This window comes from Cynoglossus semilaevis, chromosome 7, assembly GCF_000523025.1.
Source record: "Cynoglossus semilaevis isolate Cse_v1.0 chromosome 7, Cse_v1.0, whole genome shotgun sequence".
In the NCBI taxonomy this organism is placed as follows: Eukaryota; Metazoa; Chordata; class Actinopteri; order Pleuronectiformes; family Cynoglossidae; genus Cynoglossus; species Cynoglossus semilaevis.
Genome location: NC_024313.1, coordinates 6,777,331 through 6,795,634, shown reverse-complemented (window position 1 = coordinate 6,795,634; position 18,304 = coordinate 6,777,331). Strand labels below are relative to the sequence as shown.

Here is an 18,304-nt window from a genome sequence, read left to right as displayed (position 1 = left end):
GAGCGGTTCCCTCCCAAGATCACCACCCTGATGGAACAATCAACTGTCTGAAAACTCAGGTCAGTGAATTTAATGTGAAGTGAATTAAAGAAAAGTGTGCGGAGGAATAAATACTTATATTTAAATACTTTATAATACATTATCTTTATCAAGTATTCTAATCTTACCTGACCATTATCGAGAAATGCTTTATTTTGTCAAACTTTAGAGACTTCCATTGTTCCCCCACCAACTTTTTTCTTCATTAATGATACATTTATATATATATATAAAAATTAAAAGTGATGAGCACAAAATTGTTTGGGGTCCCCGGTTAATCTGACACACATGGCCCTGTGACTTCATCACCTGATGTAAACACAAAAAAAGAGAGAGAAAAAAAGCTGAATTGAAAGTCATATCAACATGTTAAATTGAATACTGAAAACCATGAGTCACCTGTTGGGTTGTGGGTTATCCCCACACCCAGTTTCTGACGTAATGAATCTAACGTCTGAAGAGGAATCTCACTGGCCATGGACTCCAGGTATGTGAGCACATAGGGGGCAGCATCAGTCAACACAAAGCGATGGCCAAAAACTGTAGCAACAAAAAACAAAATGATGAAAATGTTTACATCGGTGGAATCCTATGAATGTGATGTCATCTGAAAACACACTCACCTTCCACTGTGGTTCCGATGGATAAATCTGCAGGTGAGTACCACTGGGGATTTTCCACTGTACAGCCTGGTTTTGGGACGCGGGTCTTTTCCAAAAACTTGCCGGCAATGATGCCTGAGTTACGAGTGGGTTTCTCAAAAATACTGATCATGTCATTGGACAGGTAGTAGGACAGAGTGAAGCGTCGTCCTTCATCTTCAGGATGCTGGGAGTCCTGGAGTGCCAGTAAAATAGGGTCAGCAGCGGTACTGCTAGCTGTGAATGCTGGACTTTGATGAAAGCACAAAGCAGCCCCTGGAACTAACTCTGCTACAGGGTTCTAAAAGCTTTACAGTTAAGTCATAAAATCTCAATAAACTCATAAACCCCAAGTCTGTATAATAAAAAGTAATATGGATTCAACATGTTTTTGACTGTAGTACAAATGCAGAAACACACAATAAGTCACAGGAGTGTCTGTGGACTCACCAGCCTGGCACTGTAGCGCAGAACTTTGTGGTCATTTTCCAGCATCTTCAGGACGTTCTTTTTAGGAGGCTTAGGAATCAGGGACAAACAATTCTGAAGAGAATCCTCAAGTGATCCGAAGCCATTGTAGGGAGGAACGGCCTGTAGATAAACAGAAGATGTGCTGTGTCAGAGTAAGAAGAAAGAAATATATATATATACAGTATCTTTGTTCACAATAAGAGTAACGCCTCGACCTTCTTTCTGCTCTGGATCAGGGTGTCTTTTGTGGGGACTTCAGTGGGTTTCATGTCCATGCCTGGGTGGTTGGTGTGGAAGTAGTCTCTGGTGAAACCATCACAGTCGTACAGCAAAAAGCGACGGCCCAACAGGGTTAAGGTGTGACCCAGTTGGAAGTCTTTCGGTGAGTAGTACTCATCCACTTCCTCTTTGGACAATTCCAACACACAGCTGGGGAAGGCCTCTGCAGAGTAATAAGACAAGTACTGTATGAATACTTCTCATAGTACTTAGGGTTAGGGTTAGGGTACTGTATGAATACTTCTCATAGTACTTATGTACTAAAGCAGGTTTGTATAATTCCGTCCAAATATATTCAAGGTAATTTAAGGAACCTCCAGGTGGAATCATTAAGTCAAACCATGGTAGAACAATTAGCTGAATGTTAATTAAAGAACTGTTTTAATACAGTCAAATATTTGACTATACATGAGATTTGAACAATTAAATCCAAGCTGTTTTGATAAAATGTTACTTTATTTTGTCAGATATTTTTAGGGAACCTCACATGACCTTTTGGGCAGTAGTTCTCTGACCTTTTTTGGCTTGTGACCCCAATTTTGACATCCCAAATTTCAGGCGACCACAGAGACATTTTTACAGCCAAATGTTTAGTTTCCCTCTTGTTATTTCTGGTAGAGCAGCTTTGAATCGTACGTGGTCTGAGTCTCTTGTGCAGCCTCTGTCTGCGCATCAGTACAGGGAAGGGATCTCGACCACTGTTGGCTTGGTGGACTTCTCTGATCTCCACTGTGTTGTCCACCAGGTAAAACTGGATGGTGACTGGCCTGGTTTCCCCGTCATCATCGTCCCACAGGGCAAAGAACCTCAGGACCTACAGGTGGGAGAAGTCATCGTCACAAGTCAGTGTGTGAGTGGTGTGCGTTAGAGTGTTTGGATATTATCCTACAGGATTTACCTTGCGGTCCATAGTGAGAAACAGATGCATTGGGTCATTCTCAGCGGGTTTGGTGTGGCACGGTTGAGGCATCTCACGACGTTTGATGTAAGGATCCTCAGGTATGGACTCAGGATCGTTCAAAATAATGCCCTCACTCTCCATGAATCCCTGTTTTAATAAACAAGGTGGAAAACACACACAGAGAACAAATCCAAAAAAGAAAATGGTTTTAAAGGTCCGTTCTTAATGGGGGAAAAAAGTACCATTCAGACCAGGGGTGTCAAACTCATTCTCACCGGGGGCCACGTCAGCAATACAGTTCCCCTTGAAGGACCGTCTGTAAATGACTGTATAGATCAGGGGTCTCCAACCCCCGGTTCGTGGACTAGTACCAGTCTATAGTTCATTTAGTACTGGGCTGGTGTGGGACACAGTGAAAAACATGTACTTCATTTTTACTAATTTACTTCAGTCACCAAAAAATCATCCATTTACTTAGATAATCTGGGAATATTTTAAAATAATAGGCCATTCAGACTCTGATTAAAACAATAGATGTTTCTGTAATTGATTATTATTAATTCAAGCTACAAATATTATTCATTGCTGTGTAATAAAAAAAAACTTTTAATTTCTCAGGTTTAGAAACTCAGACTTTACTAAATGCTTTTTAATCTCCCACGGGCCACACAACACGACTTGGCGGGCTGCATTTGGCCCCCGGGCCTTGAGTTTGACACATGTGGTTCAGACCTTTGTGAAAGCGTCACACTGAGTGATGTGGTACTTCACTCCGTACACCACCAGGTCCATGCCAACGTTCAGGTCTTTCCAGTGGTAATGATCTCCAAGTTCATTCTTAGGAAAACAATGGCGTTTGAGCAGCTTGCCCTGTGGTATCCCAGAGTTCTCCACTGTGGGCTCAAAGACACACATGCTGTCGTCTTCTAGATAGTAGTAAATGACCACAGGCCGAACACGGTACTGCTCCTGGGGCGAATACAGATTGTCTTCCTGAATGTATGCAAAGAAACGCAGCACCTGGGAAAAATCAACATGATAATGAATTACTATCAAAAGGAAGATTTTTTTTAAAATAATGAAATACTAGTTGTACTCTACCTTCTTGTCTAAGGCCACATAAGCAGGGATGAATTCTCCCGAGGATCTCTTGTGAAAAGAGCCATAGGTAGATGTAACGTCTGGAGTCTCAAAGAACATCTGACTCCTCTGCTGGTGGAGTAGCTCCTCCGACAGAAGGGGGTCCTGACCAATGCCCCCAGTGGGGCGACTGGGTAGAGCGTAGCCACACCTGTAGCTCAGAGTCTGGGGTCGATGGAAGGATGACTTCTACCAGAAAGAATTGTTGAGAACAGCACGTAATAGATGAATATAATAGATAAATATAATGTCAATATATATATATATATACATATACACACACACACATACATATATATATACCTATGTAATGTTTCATGTTTTTCTTTAAGTAAATTCTTACAATTTAACCTAGCCTACCTTTAAATGTAAACAGGTCTTGCTCGCCCTACAGTTGGACTTACTCATAAACTTACCGTTGAATCCGTAAAAGTGTTTCCTGGCAAAAATGGTAAGCCGTGGTTGTTCTTGTTCCACGACATAACTTCGGTCTGTTTTATTTTTTGTGTAAATAAAAAACAGCTGCTGCTGTGAAAACAAGCTGACACGACGGCCGCCGCGGCACGTTTGTGGTATCTATGGAAACGACACAACAGCAATCAATGCTTTTTTTTTTTAATTTACCTATTATTTTTTAAATGTAAAGCAAAGTAAATAAACCTATATTAGGCGAACCGGTAACGTCTGTGTTACTTGCAAAACAAAAAAGCAAACAAAAAGTTAAGAAAAAACAATACAATTCACGTAACTTTTTTTCTTTTACACAACTTGGAGTGTAGTAAAAAAATCGACCGTCAGAGGGCGACAAATGCATTTGTTTTTATAAGAAAAAACAATACAATTCACGTAACGTTTTTTCTTTTACACAACTTGAAGTGTAGTAAAAAAAATCGACCGTCAGAGGACGACAAACGCATTTGTTTCGGTAGAAGCCGTCATGACAATAAAAAGCGACTGTCGTTACCAGGTTTAATAACACTGAAACACGTTGTTTTTTCTTTTTCAATGACTTTACATACGGATGCAGAGTTTCTTCTTCTTTCTTCTTCTTGTTGAAGTGATGCACAGCATTGTCTGATTAGTTCAAAGATTTAAATTACACCAAAGTAAACGTCACGAAAGATACATATAGAGATAGCATATAGATAGAATGAGGTGACCTCTAAAACACAACTAAAATTGAACTTTTTCTACATTTTATTTTTAACACAATTTGATTCCAATTAGTTTTAAACAGAAACAAACTGCCCTAAATGAAAAACTACATGGGTTCACATCTGTTGCTGTTGGATCACAAAGAGATAAAAAAACAAAAAACCCTCTTTCACTGCTTCAAAACGTGGCAGTACAAATAAAACCCTGATCAACAGTATGTTGTATCTTCAAAACTGGAGAATTTTCAGAAGTTTCCTATATGACAGTGACAGTAAACACGAGTATTCTCTCAGTACTACAGTAGTACCTCCGAGCGAAGGCTAAAAAGTCCTAGTTCCTGTGGTCGTTTGTTTCGTTTCTTGTGCTCCTGTAACAAATTCTTTGAAAAATGAACAACTTTGAAATCAGTACAAAGACAACCCCCTGCCCCCCTCCAACCCTGAACAGTGGAACACTTAAGTATAAAACTTAACATTTATTACATTATGTAAATGCTCAAATTAAAGTACACATTGTTGTCATGACAACCACAGTAGCTGTGCTTCCCTCCTAGTGTCGGACGACCTTCATTTTCACGAGTCTTTTTTACCTCACACTGAAGACACTTCGTGAGACAGCACACATCTTTACCACTAGAGGGGGCCAAGTCCCCAACATACATAGCACCTTTCTCCGCACAGGGATTGGACCAGAGGTCACATCTGTGTTTCCTTCACGTTGTGCTGTCGCTTCCCTCGACTCTGACCCCGTCGGTCGTGACCTTTTTGTAAAGACGTGTTCTAACATTCTAATCTCAGCTGATGTGTTGACTTCCTGTCGGACATTAACGTGTGGAGAGTTCAATTCCCAACCTGCACGTGTCTGAAAACATATCCATCCAATCATCCTGAAGGTGTTTTTGATTCAGAATTTTTTTACTCTGTCCAGTGGTGTGTGGAGACCAGACAACGGCTGGACACTCACCAAATAAAAGCACAAATACTGTAATATACGCAGATGACAGTAGCTATATGGTACTCAAACACACGTCTATCAGTTCTGTTCTGCCTAGTAACCTGCTGAGGACACATCCCTACTTACTTTGATTTGCCAACGATTTTTTCCTCTTCTTTTTCAGATAGTCGACTGGTAAAGTAAATGTCAAGGTTAAACCCCTCCAACAACATGGACAGATGTTGTGTTTTTTTTCAGGCTCCCATGATTGGACTGGCTGTAGTGTGGCTCATTTGCTGTCCGACTCTCCCTGTTTCTGACGCAGCGATTCCAGTGTCTCAGGTGGGATCGAACTTGAGATGGACTCCAGGTAATTGAGCACGTTGCGGGCGGCGTTGGTGATCACAAATCGGTGGCCGAAAACTAAAGACAAGTCAAAGAAAAATAATATTAATAATTATAATGTTAATAATATTTATCACATTTAGAGGGCGCTGTGACTCTCACTTTCCACTGTGGCGCCAATTGCAAAATCTGCAGGGGAGTAAAACTCAGGATTCTCTAGGGTGGAGCCCGGTTTACGAACTTGGATCTTTTTCAAGAACTTTCCGGCTATGATTCCAGAGTTGGGATTGGGCTTTTCATAAATAGCTATGGTGTCATTGGCCAAGTAGTAGAACAGCGTGAACTCGCGGTCCCTGTCCACAATATACGGGGAATCCTGGGTGAAAGACAACAACAAAACAACAGTCAGTTCCCACTGCCTTGTAGTACTGCAGTACAGCTGGACATTAACAGTGTATTACTGCAGCCTCACCAGCCTGGCGCTGTAGTGCAGAACTTTGTTGTCGTACTCCAGCATCTTTTTCACATCCTTCCTGTGAGGCTGCGGAATCAGTGACAGACAGTTCTGGAGAGAGTCTTCCGGGGACCCGAAGCCGTTGTAGGGCGGGATCTCCTGAAAATGTTTCATATAGAACGGAGAAGTTCACAGGCTGTTTGACACTGAAACAACAAAGTGGATTCAAATAGAAGCCAAATTTTCCTTTTTTTTGTTAAAAAATTTTTTAAATAGAAGCCAAATTTTCCTTTTTTTTTTAAAAAAAAGAAAAACATTTCTTGACCTTTGTCCATATTAATAATTCTATCATTTGGTAACAAATACAACCCAGTGTGAAACACAGATATCTACCTGCTGATACTCTTTTTGTTCCAGCAGTGTACAGAACAAAAAGTGTACAGATATTGCATTAATCCCCAAAAACCACGATTAATCCAGCTATCCTGTGATTATTCAAATAAAAAAAATGAATCCCTTTTTTATATAAATATATATAAAATCTATTTACCTTCTTGCCGTCATAACGCTTTTTCTCAACCACCTTCGGCAATTCCACCGGAATCATCTCCAGATCAGGATATGTCTCTTTATAATACTCTTTGGTGTAGGGGTCACAGTCAACCAGCAAAAAGTCATAGCCCAACATGTTTACTTTTTTGCCCAGCTGGAAGTCCCTGGGTGTGTAGTACTCTTCCACTTCCTCCTTGGAGATCTCCAGTACACAGCTGGGGAACTGTTTGATGCCTGCAAAAAAACAAAAAACCCAAAGAACCCATCACTCTGCTGTTTTCACCTGCACAGATATCACAGTAAACCTGACACCTGCATCTCACCTGGTTTGAATTTTTTGGCCATCTTCTGTCTGCGAAAGAAATGGCACGCTTCCTTCCTGGTGTCAGCCGCAGGGATCTCACTGATGGCTACGCTGTCGTCCACAAGATAATACGTGATAGTCACTGCCACGGTGGCTTCTTCTGCAAATTCCCAGATGGCGGAAAAAAACAGCACCTAACAACAAAAGAGCACATTTAAGTTCCAAAAGTACTGCAGTACTCAGGAAAGTAAAGTAACAGGATGCAGTTCATGTACCTTGCCGTCCATGGCAAGAAATTTGCCCCGGCGGTCGTAGCAGGATGGTGTAGTATGGGAGGGGATGTGGAACTCGCGACGTTTGGTGTAGGGGTCCACTGGTATGTCCTGGGGTGTGTTCAGGACGATGCCTCCACGCTCCATGAACCTCTGGTTCCACAAACACAAACAGTCGTTGTCAATAGAGATCACAGACAGAGAACATTAAGAACATGGAACCACGAGCCTCGTACCTTTGTGAACTCGTCACAGTGAGTGATGCGGTACTTGACCCCGTACACCTCAATGTCCACGTCGATGTTCAGGTCTTTCCAGAGGTAAGTCTCTCCGTGTTCGTTTTTGGGAAAACAGTGGCGCTTGATCCGCTTCCCCTGCGGTATCCCAGAGTTCTCCACGGCGGGCTCGTACATCTCCATGGTGTTGTCCAGCAGGTAGTAGTAAATGACCACAGGCCGCACGCGGTACACCTCCTTAGCCGAATACTGGCAGTCCTCCTTGAAGTACGCAAAAAAACGCAGCACCTGGAACGACAAGAAAGACGAGAGTCAGAACAAAGGAAAAGAAGAAGCGACGGTCGATGGCTCCATCGTCACTGCTTCACCTTATCGTTGCCAACATAGTGTGGGACAAAATCATCAGGCATACTCTGGACTTGGGAGCCAGAGGCACGCCTGCTATTGGCCGAGCGGTAGGACAGATGCAGTCTGTCCGGTGGGAGCAGGTGTCGGGGTAAAAGTCCTTCCTTCCTCGGACCAATAACCGACGGCTGATTGATCATGTTATGGCCATCGAAGTAGACCAAAGTCTGGGGCCGATGGTAGGACGGCAGGAAAAAGTCTTCATAGAAACACAGCTCAATGTTGTCATTCTGATTCAGCTGCCTGGTCAGGAGAGGCTCCCCCCCGATCCCTATGGTGGGGTGATTGGGCAAATTTAAGCCATCGCTGAAGACAAGGGTCTGGGGCCGATGGAAGGCATTCTTCTGCAAAGAACACGGTCGGTGAAAGGAACATTTAGTCAGAAAGTACTGTACAACTCAGGTTAAGCAAGACTGGGTGAAATATTCATGAAAGCGTGTACTGGTGTGAACACAGTTTCCTAACTTACTGTTATGTCCCGAAAACTGAAACCTGGTAAAAATGGTAACCCGACGTTCTTCTTGTTCCAAGACATTTTGTCCCTTCTGATCAAGAATTGGTGGCAATTTGTCAGCCTGACGTCGTGGTTGTAATCTAAGCAATGAAAAGGTGACGTCACACACATCAAAGGACCAACTTGAAAGAGAGTGTCATCATTACCGTGGAAACAAGGGGTCGCCACAAGAGAAACTCACCGCATTCCTTAATTTCTTCAGTGCCCCGAAGTAGCAAAACAGCTTCTGTCCGATATAAATTACAAACAGTATACAGTATACAATGTTATTAATACTTGGTTGCTGGTTAAATTCCAAACCACATAGTATTGATAACATTATAAGAACAGATGAAGTGTAGAAAGAAAACCTGGAACGTGGATTATTCTTGAACACAGTTTATTCAGGGGTCAGATTTGGTCTCACTTCACCAGCTATTGGCACAACTTCATCCCATTTCAATGTCAACAGTAAAAAACTGTTTATAAAAAGACTGGATAAAAGAGTTTCTCTAAAGGAACCATCCTTAAATCTCAGTTCAAACTTTCACTCAGTAGGAAAATAACTTTTTTTTTGGATTACTTTTGTGCCTGAATCCAGATGTGGACTCAACAATAGCTTATACCATTCAAACTGGCTGTGTGAGTCCAAAGGAGCGACTTGTGTGTCCACTGTGAAGACACCTGTTCACCACGGCTGCTTCTACAGCAAAACAACGTTTGTCAAAAGAACTCAAATTCCCAGTTTTTCTGGGCGGTGACGACAACTTCAAATGTACCCACAAGGAATATTCACAACATGGCAGTGATTCCCAACCACCGAGGTGCGGCCCAAAAGTGTGCCGTGGGAAATGATCTACTGGAGGGATCTGACTTATGTAAAATGTGGGCCATGGTGTTAAAAAAAACAAAACGGTTGGGAAACACTGTATTATAGTATTTCAGAATTCAGATCTGACAAGTGCAACATTTGACTTTGAGGTTTAACACATGATCTAATTGAGTAAAACAATAGTATTATTTAAGGGAATACACTCACTGTATAATGAAATACATTTCTTTTTTTAATTTCCACATAATAACCTAGTGTCAACAGTTACTGAGGGCTAACACCGGAGGCACTCTTGGACACAGTGACCTTGTAGCTTAAAAAGGCACTGCATAAAGAAATAAACTTTGTGTATCAAAAATAAGGTATTATAACAACAAACCACTGAATCCTCTTTGAGGCTCTTCATACGATGCATTTCATTTTTTTCCGACTCTGATGTTGGACTGGAGAGGTTTCCTCCGTAGGAAGCAAATATTCCAGAAATGGAAAACACACAGAGACACTACTGCTGCCTTCCTGAGGTGCCACACCACATTTTAGGTATAAAAATAGCTCACCAAACTTGAAGACAAAAAAAAAAGACAATAACACAACATCAATAAACTATTAAATATTATAAAATATATTTCATACATGTTGAGATAAATTTCCCCTTCGGAAAAACGATCTTTAGTTTTGGTAGCGTTCCAAAGGCAGCGTGGTTGTTCACTGTGGACAGATTGTCAGGTGTCGTCACATCCACCAGTCGGTCGTCACCTCTTTGTGAAGTCCGTACTTAAATACTGGAGGCAACGCACAGGGGTCGTGACCTTTCGCAGCTGCCGTAGCCTCTGAAACTGACCTAGAGAAGGTCCTGGTCCATGAAGTCCTCTGTAGGCCGCCGAACCCCCGACACCAGACTTCAAATACTTCCTCCCGAAGCCACAGGCTGGGCAGCATCATTTGACTCCTGTTCTTTTCCGCAGACTAGATTTGAACTAGCGCTCGTTCTCCTCTTTAATTGGCTGCAGCTTACGACGCCCGAGAGAACAGAGCAACGTCCAGAGAAGACTTTTCTCAGCAGCTTCCATCGTCCTCGTCGGTGGCCGCTGCAAGAAACCGTGCTGGTAAGGCCTCCTCAAGACCTTTAGGGACACAAGTGTGTCGTTAAACAAAAGCGGTCCAGTCAGGTGGTCTCCGTAGACAAATCCATCCTCAGTAATACCGGTTGAGGCTCCGTGTCCCTGGTATGTCCGGCTGCCCGTTCATCCAGATCTCTCGTATGATCCGCTCCCTCTCTTCCAGCCTCTGCGCTCTCTCCAGCTCCTCCGCCGAGGTGAACACATTCATGTTGAGCGTGCGCTCAAACCGCCGGTGTCTCCGCGCCGACAGGTCAGACGTGGTGTCCCAGTCCGAGTCCGAGTCGCTGGAGTCGTCGGACGAGTCCGTAGGGCGTGGTCGTTTCTTGGCCGGCGGCTGCTTGCGGGGCTGGCAATCGGTACGACAGGAGATCTGGATCACGAGGGCGAAGAGGGTGAGGAAGAGGCCCAGACACACCCCGCAGACGAAGAAGAGCGCCGCCCTCTCTGGATGGTCTGTGTAATGGACGAGACAGATGAAAAAGAATAAGGACAAAAGTTTTTCCCAGAAGCTGCTCTGTCATCAAATGTTTTATTTATTCTGACTAATGAGTTTGACCTTTGCCCCAATGAAAATCTTTGGGTTTGAGCTTCTGCTGAGTTTGTGAAAATACACGTGTGGTTTTGTGCCAACATTTGTGAACACATTCAAGGTTCCAGTCTTTTCACTGTTGGTCACAGTGGGAGGTGAACAGGAAATATCCAAACGCCCAGGAATCTTCCGGTGTCTGGCTCTGAAGCAGGTGACTGACTGACTGACTGTGTGTGTGTGTGTGTGTGTGGTCATTATCATGCTACACATCTACATTCCTCCATCCACCCCCTCTCCCCCTGGTCTGGGACAGAAATATGTGATTCAGATGAACATTAACCAAACAAGTGAACCCCTGCAGTACAGCCAGACTCTTCATCTGTAGTATTGAAGTACTACGTCATATTTTTAGGTACAGAACTTGACAGGAAAGCAAGAACTTATTAAAAGCAGCTAACAGCTCAATAGGATTAAATAAAAAAAACCAAAAACATTTCGCCGCTTCCTGGTCTGAATATAAAAGAATTAGTGTCGACATCTGTTTCTCCCTGTGACGTCCTGGAGGATTTCCTCTGTTTCTGTTGCTAAATCCAGATTATTAAAAATCTGTGGAATTATTAATCTCCCTCACATTTGATATATTAAGTCGAAAATGACAAAGATTTGGAGGATTCTGGAGTTGTTCTGCAGGGATACAAAATGACGACCCCCCCCCACCTCCTACCCTCCTCCATATGTGCAAACAATACATTAAAAAACTGAACAATAACATTTATGTAGAGAGCACATTTGTACATCACTCTTAGGTACTAAAATAAAGAAATAAAAACAATTACATTGACTTTATCTCAGGTTCTTTACATTCTGCATATATTTTTTTACATATTTTTTTACTTGTTATATTGTACAGGACTGATGACCTTTTGATTTGACCTTTAGCAGCGACAGAACATAGGTTTCTTTACCTGATATGTACTTGTAAGCTGCCAGTGCGTTGCTGATGAGCGCCATGTTAGAGCCGGAGGTGGAGTTGATGATGGGATTCATGGTTTTGGTTCGCACAACAATACTCCCTCCTCCTGCTCCTCTTCCTCCTGCTCCTTCACTCCCTCTGTCGGCTTCTGAAGACTTCTCCTCACTGGGGCTGGTCTCTCGGACTTTCTTTTTATCTGTAAATGAAGGCATGAAGTTAGTCAGTGCACCGGTCATTCATCTCCACAGACGTCACACCCATCAGCCTCTTCACCTGCACAGTCGACTGAAGCTACAGTAATAACTCACCCGGGTCGTTCACGTCAGACTAATAGAACGTTAATGAAAAGTGGACATTGATTTCGGGCTGAAATCCAAAATCAGAAACACAAAAGAAGACTGAGTCTGCTCATCCCTAAAAACTACCTGAAGTGATTTCTACTTTGGTATTTTTGTAATTTCGTTTTAATGACATCAGAGTTAAATCATTTGTTTTTGTCAAAGTTGGTGTGTGTGTTTACTGTACTCTGGAGTCAGGATTCTGACGCTGCTGCTACTGTCATTTACAGTCACTGCACTGTATCAGCTCTGAGGAACTGTGACTACAGCACTGCTAACGCTGACTAACCCACGGTGGTTTTCATTTTCTGCAGACACACTGCTGTAAAAAAGGATGCATCACACACACACACACACACAGAAGTCAGAGTTGTTGGAGTTGCATGAATCAGAAGATTAAGATAAAACATCTGCTTCTGTCACAGTCTCTCTGACTCAGGACCCTGAGAACCACACAACCACATGGAACACGTCCACAGTTCGGCAACATTTCCAAAGATCCTGTCGAAACATCTCAGAAATTGATTTTATTTATAGATGGGAACGACTCTCTCTTCCTGTTGCGGATTTTCACCGCAGCGTGACTTCCTCCAGTGTTTACACGCTGGCCTGTGTTTGGTATGAATGAATTAGAGAGCTGAGAGGAGGAAAGGCACACAGAATGATTTCATTACTGTATGGAGAAAAAAAAATAATGAAATGTTTGGGGTTTTTTTATTTTTTATGACGGCCTCAAGTTGTCCTGACAGAGTTGTTTAGGTGCCACACAGGAAACCGCAGTAACTGTATCTCCGTGACTGACCACCGCTCTGCTACCAGTAACAGGCCTGAAGCTAAGGCAGCAGAGATGAACGGCTGCTGCGTTCAGGCTCCGGTGCACAGTCACACTGATTACATTAACATTTCTCCTCGTCAGCGCAGCTGAACTTGGTTCAGGTGAAGTGTCACACACACGGCTGAGCAATAACTGCAGCGTCTCTGAGCTGTGTGTTTAGCCTGGAATTGCTCAGTGAGGGGGTAAATGTTTCCACCTGGACCTGATGATGAAAACCCAGAGCCAGATACACCAGACTTTACAGATCTGTACTGACTTTGGTGAAAAATTACAAAATAGTCAACAGTTACATCTTTTCATGCAACAGCCCACGTCGATCGAAATCTTTTTTTTTATCACACACTGCCAGAAGAGGTCGCCAGAAGCAACTTGACCTGCCTATAAAGCTCTTGTACTGCAAGTTCAGACAAAAAAAAAAGTTCATTCTGCTTCACTTTGTATTGATAATATGAGAAGGATGGTTGATTTGAATTTTAATTCTATTTTTGGTTTAATATGAAGGAAGGTTAAAAGGTTTAAGAGTTCATTGTGTCATTTGTTTTGCAGAATAAACAGGTAGTAACTTCCCCCCTCATCAGTGAATAAATCTTTTTCTTATTTCATTGTTCCTGCTGCATTTCGTCTCCCTGTGGGGGTTGACCTTTTTCAGGGGCTGATTTACACTCAGGTCACGTGCCACTGCAATCATCTGCTCTTTAGAACGCCAAAGACGTCGGATCATAAATGGCCCAGACCAGTGGCTCCGCTCAGATACATATGGAATCGGTTAAACTCCCGTGACATTAACATATACACACATATAAGCCTCGGCTGGTGATCTGACCTCGCCGGTCTCTCCGAGGCCTGGGAGGCCTCCTGTAGATTTTCAGTGTTAACTGCTCTCCACGGGAGGCTCAGTGTGTGTGTGTGTTAAAAGAAAAGAAAGTGAACAAGCCTATTCCATTTGTCGTTCATTTCTTGGGCTCACCTGGAACAGCGTCAGCGCTTTTCACTGAGCTCCCCTCCGGAGGGCTGTCTCCCACTATGTTGGGGTCATGGGCACTCGGGGGTGGGGGGAAGACCGGCGGTCTGGGGCCCTGCTCCTGCAGCAACTTCTTCGGAACTACAAATGGAAAAGGAACGGGAGAAACAGAGAAGGAAATGTTGAAAAAAAAAGGTCAAAAATATGAACAAAACACTCACCTCTATGGCTACGGCTAACTGTGGCTAATATTTCTCCCACATTTATCAGTAAAAGTTACACAACGTTGTTTGATCAGATTTTTTCTTTTTGCTTTGTTTTGGTTGATTTTAGCTTCTTTACTTTACGTCCGACCTTCAGCTGTTCTGATGACGTTTAAGGTTTAAAATAACGAACATCTGTGAATTACATATTTTTGCGACTTTGCCTTTTCTACAGTGGGTTTGGATCTGTGCCTCCTTAGAGCCAACAAATTGGTCAAATAAATATAATGTTGCTTTTTTCAAGTGCTTAATCCAACAGTCAAGTATTTTCAAAATCTTAAAAACACAACAGTGATTTTACAGGAAGTACTTTAAGATTTCAATCCCTTGAGAGAACACTGGGTTAAATGTCACTTGAACAATCCGTGGAGATAAATCCTTCAGACTTCCTCTCCTTTAGCTAAAGATACAACAGTTTTCCGTACAGGACACGATGAGAGGAGTGAAGCCAAAAACACTTCACAGTCTTTCGGTCTATTATGACAACAGACGCTACGATCAGCTGCGTCACAGCCATGATTCACACACTTCATCTGAACTTGTGCTCTAATTCCCGAAAGCTGATTTTTACCCCCCTTCACCCCCCCCCCATCCTGAGTGTCCCGTGAGTCAGGGGAGTCAACTTGTGCTCTAATTCCCGAAAGCTGAGCTTTACCCCCCCGCTCTCCCCCATCCTCAGTGTCCCGTGAGTCAGGGGAGTAAGGGGCTGGTCCCAGCTGCTCTCTTAAACACTCAAACCCACCGTAGTGGGCCACACATTCCTGCCTGTTCACATGTGGTTTTCGAGGCAGGGCCAGACTCAGGTCAGACGCAGAGCAACAGATGACACCGCCTGCCCTGCTCCGGGGTCACACCTTATTCTAGGACTCTCACTGCACTGTGGATGTTACATGAAGCAGACTGTAGCGCTGTGACTGTGATCTGAAGATGGGGAGAACTTGGAACGTTTACTCAAACCTCGCTGATCAAATTTCCAGAGGCAGACTTTGGCAGCGGTCCAGGAGCCAATCAGAGCGCAGGAAAAAGCGGAGCGCAGTTAACACAGCTCGTCTCCACTGAATACCACTTAGAACTGGGACATGTTACAAGAGATTTCCTATTGGAAGCAATAAAGACAGACAAGACAGAGGAGTCCAGACCGGACTCAGACCTGGCCAGATTAGATAATGTATAAATACCCAGGGAGCCAGATAAATACCCCCGTCCCCGTCCCCCGTCCCCAGTACTACCTACTGTAGGACTGGTGGTAAACAAATGCAAATACACATAATAAATATACACCAAATGAATAAAACTAAATATGAACCATTTCAAGGGAACAAAAAGAGTTGAAACTGTGGACCACAACACACTCGTCCCAAGTGTCATGACTGGCACCTGAGCCAGACTTTGGATCTACCTGTTCTATACAGAACAAAATAACTGGTGCAGCCAACTTCAGAGGAGGTTAATAACTATTTCTTTAACAGTTTTACTGACTTCAAAGAACTCGGTCTCAGATCAGGGAACTGAAGTGGTAAATGATTCACTTTCTTCATTTGAAGGTGAAATAGAAGAGTTGACATTTAAACCAGGTTCTGTAATCATGTCATTTTAATGTGGCCAACCACACCAATCTGTCACCTTCGCAGCTTCAAGAACCTCAGAAATGTAAAACCCCTCATGTTCACGTCTGGTGGGCACAAGCCAAATAAACACGGCCCCTAAACCAGTCAAGGTAAACGGGGCAGGAAACTGAAGAAATTGGATGCGGCCGCTCGTCAGACTGACACAGTAACTACAGACAAACCCGGCCTCCTGCCACGCAGCCACCAACCCCACGCTGCCACACCCAGATTACAGCCTTCTGATTGGCTCTAATTGACTGCATATGTGGACCAAGGTCACAGCTGTGACACGCACACACACACACACACACTCAGGTTTGTGTACGAACACATGACAGAGTTACAACTGTCACAACACACAAAGAGAAACTTTGTTATTATTATCATTATTAATGTATCACTTTAAGTTGACCAAATAGTTTCTCAAACAAACCAAGAATTAGCCAAAACACAGAAACATGTTTCACCAAAATAGTTAAAGACCAGAATGTTGACCAGACATGTAGCAAAATGATGAAAATGTCGCAAACGAGAAATTGAATACTTGCTCTCGCAGTAGAATTGGTGTTAAAGTCTTCTAACAGAAAGCTAAATATTGCTAAAGAAGAGCTAAAAAATTAAACCAAATGAGCTTCAGGCTAGCCTTCAAAGCTAAACTCTAGCCAAATTACTGCATAAATATTGTATAAATAAGTAGGCAATAGTTTGTCTTTGTGATTATTTCTTATTATTTTGTGTCTGGTCTCTGTAAGCAGCAACAGTCTGGTGATATAAAGCAAATTGTCCTGCAGCTCGTCTAAAAATATTTGTCAAAAAAGTTAAAAACCTCTGAAAGCAAAAAAGACCACAAACCAGGCACTCGAATCCCACAGCAGTAAAAGGAGGGACGGAAACCCAGCACATAAATCACACTCTGCCGTCTGCATTATAATGACATGGTCACATGAACGTAAAGGCAAAACAGTGCTAGAAAGTTCTCAATATAACTGCACTGTGGGGCCAGCGCTGCACTGGACTCTGAGGCGGGAAAAGAGTGCCCATAACAATGGTCCGTGTTTACACTGGCAAAGCCCAGCCTTGTTTTCACTGCAGGGCCAGTGTGTGTGTGTGTGTGTGTGTGTGTGTGTGTGTGTGTGTGTGTGTTGAGGCAGGCAGAACAATGTTATGACAAAGCCCTCTAAGCCAGAGGGGTTTTAATGAAATATTAAACCAGGCTAAATCTGAGCTCAGATCAGACCAGGGCCAATAATACGAACAAACCTCAGCCTTTCACAGCGTCCACACTTCCTGTTGGGAACTAAACAGATTGTTTATTGTTTTAGACCGACCTCTTTAATACACCGTCTTACCTTGAAACCTTTACAAATGACAGATTGTTACTGCGGTGCACGCAAATGGTGACAAGTTTACCCTGAAATTACACTGCGTCCAGGGTGTGGTTTTTATCTAATGGGGAATTTGATCCAGGTCTGGATCAAATGTGTGGCACGACATATTCTTCATTACAGTAACAAATAAAGGAAGGAAACACAAACTAATAAAGGAGGAAGTCATTTGAAGGTGAATAAAGAAAAGAGTCTGGACGACTTGGTTGTAGGACATCAGATAATGTAGTGGAATTATGAAACAGACGACAAAACACGGGAACTATTAGAATGAGGACGACTGTAACGCAGACACACGACTGTAATGCAGACACAGGACTGTTACAGTTGACTGAAACAAGAAAAGTGAACAGGCCTTTGTTGGTCTCCAGTCCAGTGCTTCTCAACCTTCTCAAGACTCCATCTTGACGTCAAAGTTTTGTGCAGTCACGTGACCGCAGCAGCCAATCAAGATGCACCGGCTCATCTATCTCTATATGCTGCATTTTATTTGAACTTGATTCATCATCAAGAAAGTGAAATTTAATTTTTTTTAAAAGGGAATAAAAATAAGTTGAAAAAAAATGTTTTTATCATTAATTTTTTTTTTTGTTTTTAAATCAATTACTAGACATTTCGGGTGACCACATTTGGGGTCATGACCGCAAGGTTGTAAAACGTGCTGTAGAATCTATTCACCCAATCAGCATTATTTATTTATTTCTTTATTCCAAACAATTGTTGCTTTTGTCAGGATCTCTCCAGGAAAACCACGTACATTCTGATGATTCCTGCTCTGACGAGCAGTCGCAGACATCGGCGCGCTCATCCACCCGCCTTCACACCGACACCGACCCACAC

The 18,304-nt window shown here is 42.9% G+C and overlaps 3 protein-coding genes and 1 long non-coding RNA gene across 7 annotated transcripts in view; all 4 read right to left on the bottom strand.

The window, feature by feature from the left end:
- Positions 1-6: 6 nt before the first annotated feature.
- On the bottom strand, positions 7-4,069 carry LOC103380965 (EF-hand domain-containing protein 1). Of its 2 annotated transcripts, none has more exons than XM_025057074.1 (10): positions 3,888-4,069; positions 3,433-3,657; positions 3,064-3,351; positions 2,329-2,478; positions 2,067-2,244; positions 1,367-1,593; positions 1,131-1,271; positions 663-876; positions 439-579; positions 7-348 (listed from the first exon to the last, which is right to left on the bottom strand). In XM_025057074.1, exons 1-10 carry the CDS (start codon positions 3,951-3,953, stop codon positions 314-316), a joined length of 1,665 nt encoding a protein of 554 aa, XP_024912842.1. In that variant the 5' UTR covers positions 3,954-4,069; the 3' UTR covers positions 7-313. The 2 variants fall into 2 exon arrangements, with proteins under 2 accessions (XP_024912842.1, XP_008311337.1); XM_008313115.3 differs by having other exon boundaries at positions 3,433-3,660; positions 3,888-4,068.
- A 1,017-nt stretch (positions 4,070-5,086) lies between these two features.
- LOC103380964 (EF-hand domain-containing protein 1-like) lies at positions 5,087-8,774 on the bottom strand. 2 transcript variants are annotated; one of them, XR_521737.3, is made up of 10 exons: positions 8,597-8,774; positions 8,091-8,471; positions 7,723-8,010; positions 7,490-7,639; positions 7,234-7,408; positions 6,909-7,144; positions 6,377-6,517; positions 6,067-6,280; positions 5,707-5,982; positions 5,087-5,439 (listed from the first exon to the last, which is right to left on the bottom strand). XR_521737.3 is itself a non-coding variant. In XM_008313113.3 (9 exons), exons 1-9 carry the CDS (start codon positions 8,750-8,752, stop codon positions 5,849-5,851), a joined length of 1,875 nt encoding a protein of 624 aa, XP_008311335.3. In that variant the 5' UTR covers positions 8,753-8,774; the 3' UTR covers positions 5,087-5,848. The 2 variants fall into 2 exon arrangements, 1 of the variants encoding a protein (XP_008311335.3); XM_008313113.3 differs by having other exon boundaries at positions 5,087-5,982.
- Positions 8,775-9,003: 229 nt separating this feature from the next.
- The window catches only part of eva1aa (eva-1 homolog A, regulator of programmed cell death a), a 60,603-nt gene continuing 51,302 nt past the window's right edge, over positions 9,004-18,304 (bottom strand). For both annotated transcript variants that reach the window (XM_025056952.1, XM_025056953.1), the window contains 3 exons: positions 14,216-14,350; positions 12,068-12,271; positions 9,004-11,026 (listed from right to left, as the gene is read on the bottom strand). In XM_025056952.1, coding sequence (XP_024912720.1) covers positions 10,647-11,026; positions 12,068-12,271; positions 14,216-14,350 — 719 coding nt within the window. In that variant the 3' untranslated portion in view covers positions 9,004-10,646. The remainder of the gene's footprint in view (positions 11,027-12,067; positions 12,272-14,215; positions 14,351-18,304) is intronic.
- Positions 16,375-18,304, bottom strand: part of LOC112487232 (uncharacterized) — a 15,156-nt gene continuing 13,226 nt past the window's right edge. Inside the window, exon 3 of the long non-coding RNA XR_003050139.1 lies at positions 16,375-16,389. This is a non-coding gene — a long non-coding RNA (uncharacterized LOC112487232). The remainder of the gene's footprint in view (positions 16,390-18,304) is intronic.

Excerpts from the sequence above, each read along its gene's own strand:
- LOC103380965 (XM_008313115.3), bottom strand. The coding sequence starts at position 3,953 with ATGTCGTGGAACAAGAACAACCACGGCTTACCATTTTTGCCAGGAAAC. Across the intron at positions 2,245-2,328 it reads TTCTCACTATGGACCGCAAG|GTCCTGAGGTTCTTTGCCCT; the intron begins GTAAATCCTGTA and ends TCCCACCTGTAG. Across the intron at positions 1,272-1,366 it reads TGATCCAGAGCAGAAAGAAG|GCCGTTCCTCCCTACAATGG; the intron begins GTCGAGGCGTTA and ends GTTTATCTACAG.
- LOC103380964 (XM_008313113.3), bottom strand. The coding sequence starts at position 8,752 with ATGTGTGTGACGTCACCTTTTCATTGCTTAGATTACAACCACGACGTC. Across the intron at positions 7,145-7,233 it reads GGCCAAAAAATTCAAACCAG|GCATCAAACAGTTCCCCAGC; the intron begins GTGAGATGCAGG and ends GTTTTTTTGCAG. Across the intron at positions 5,983-6,066 it reads AATTGGCGCCACAGTGGAAA|TTTTCGGCCACCGATTTGTG; the intron begins GTGAGAGTCACA and ends ACTTGTCTTTAG.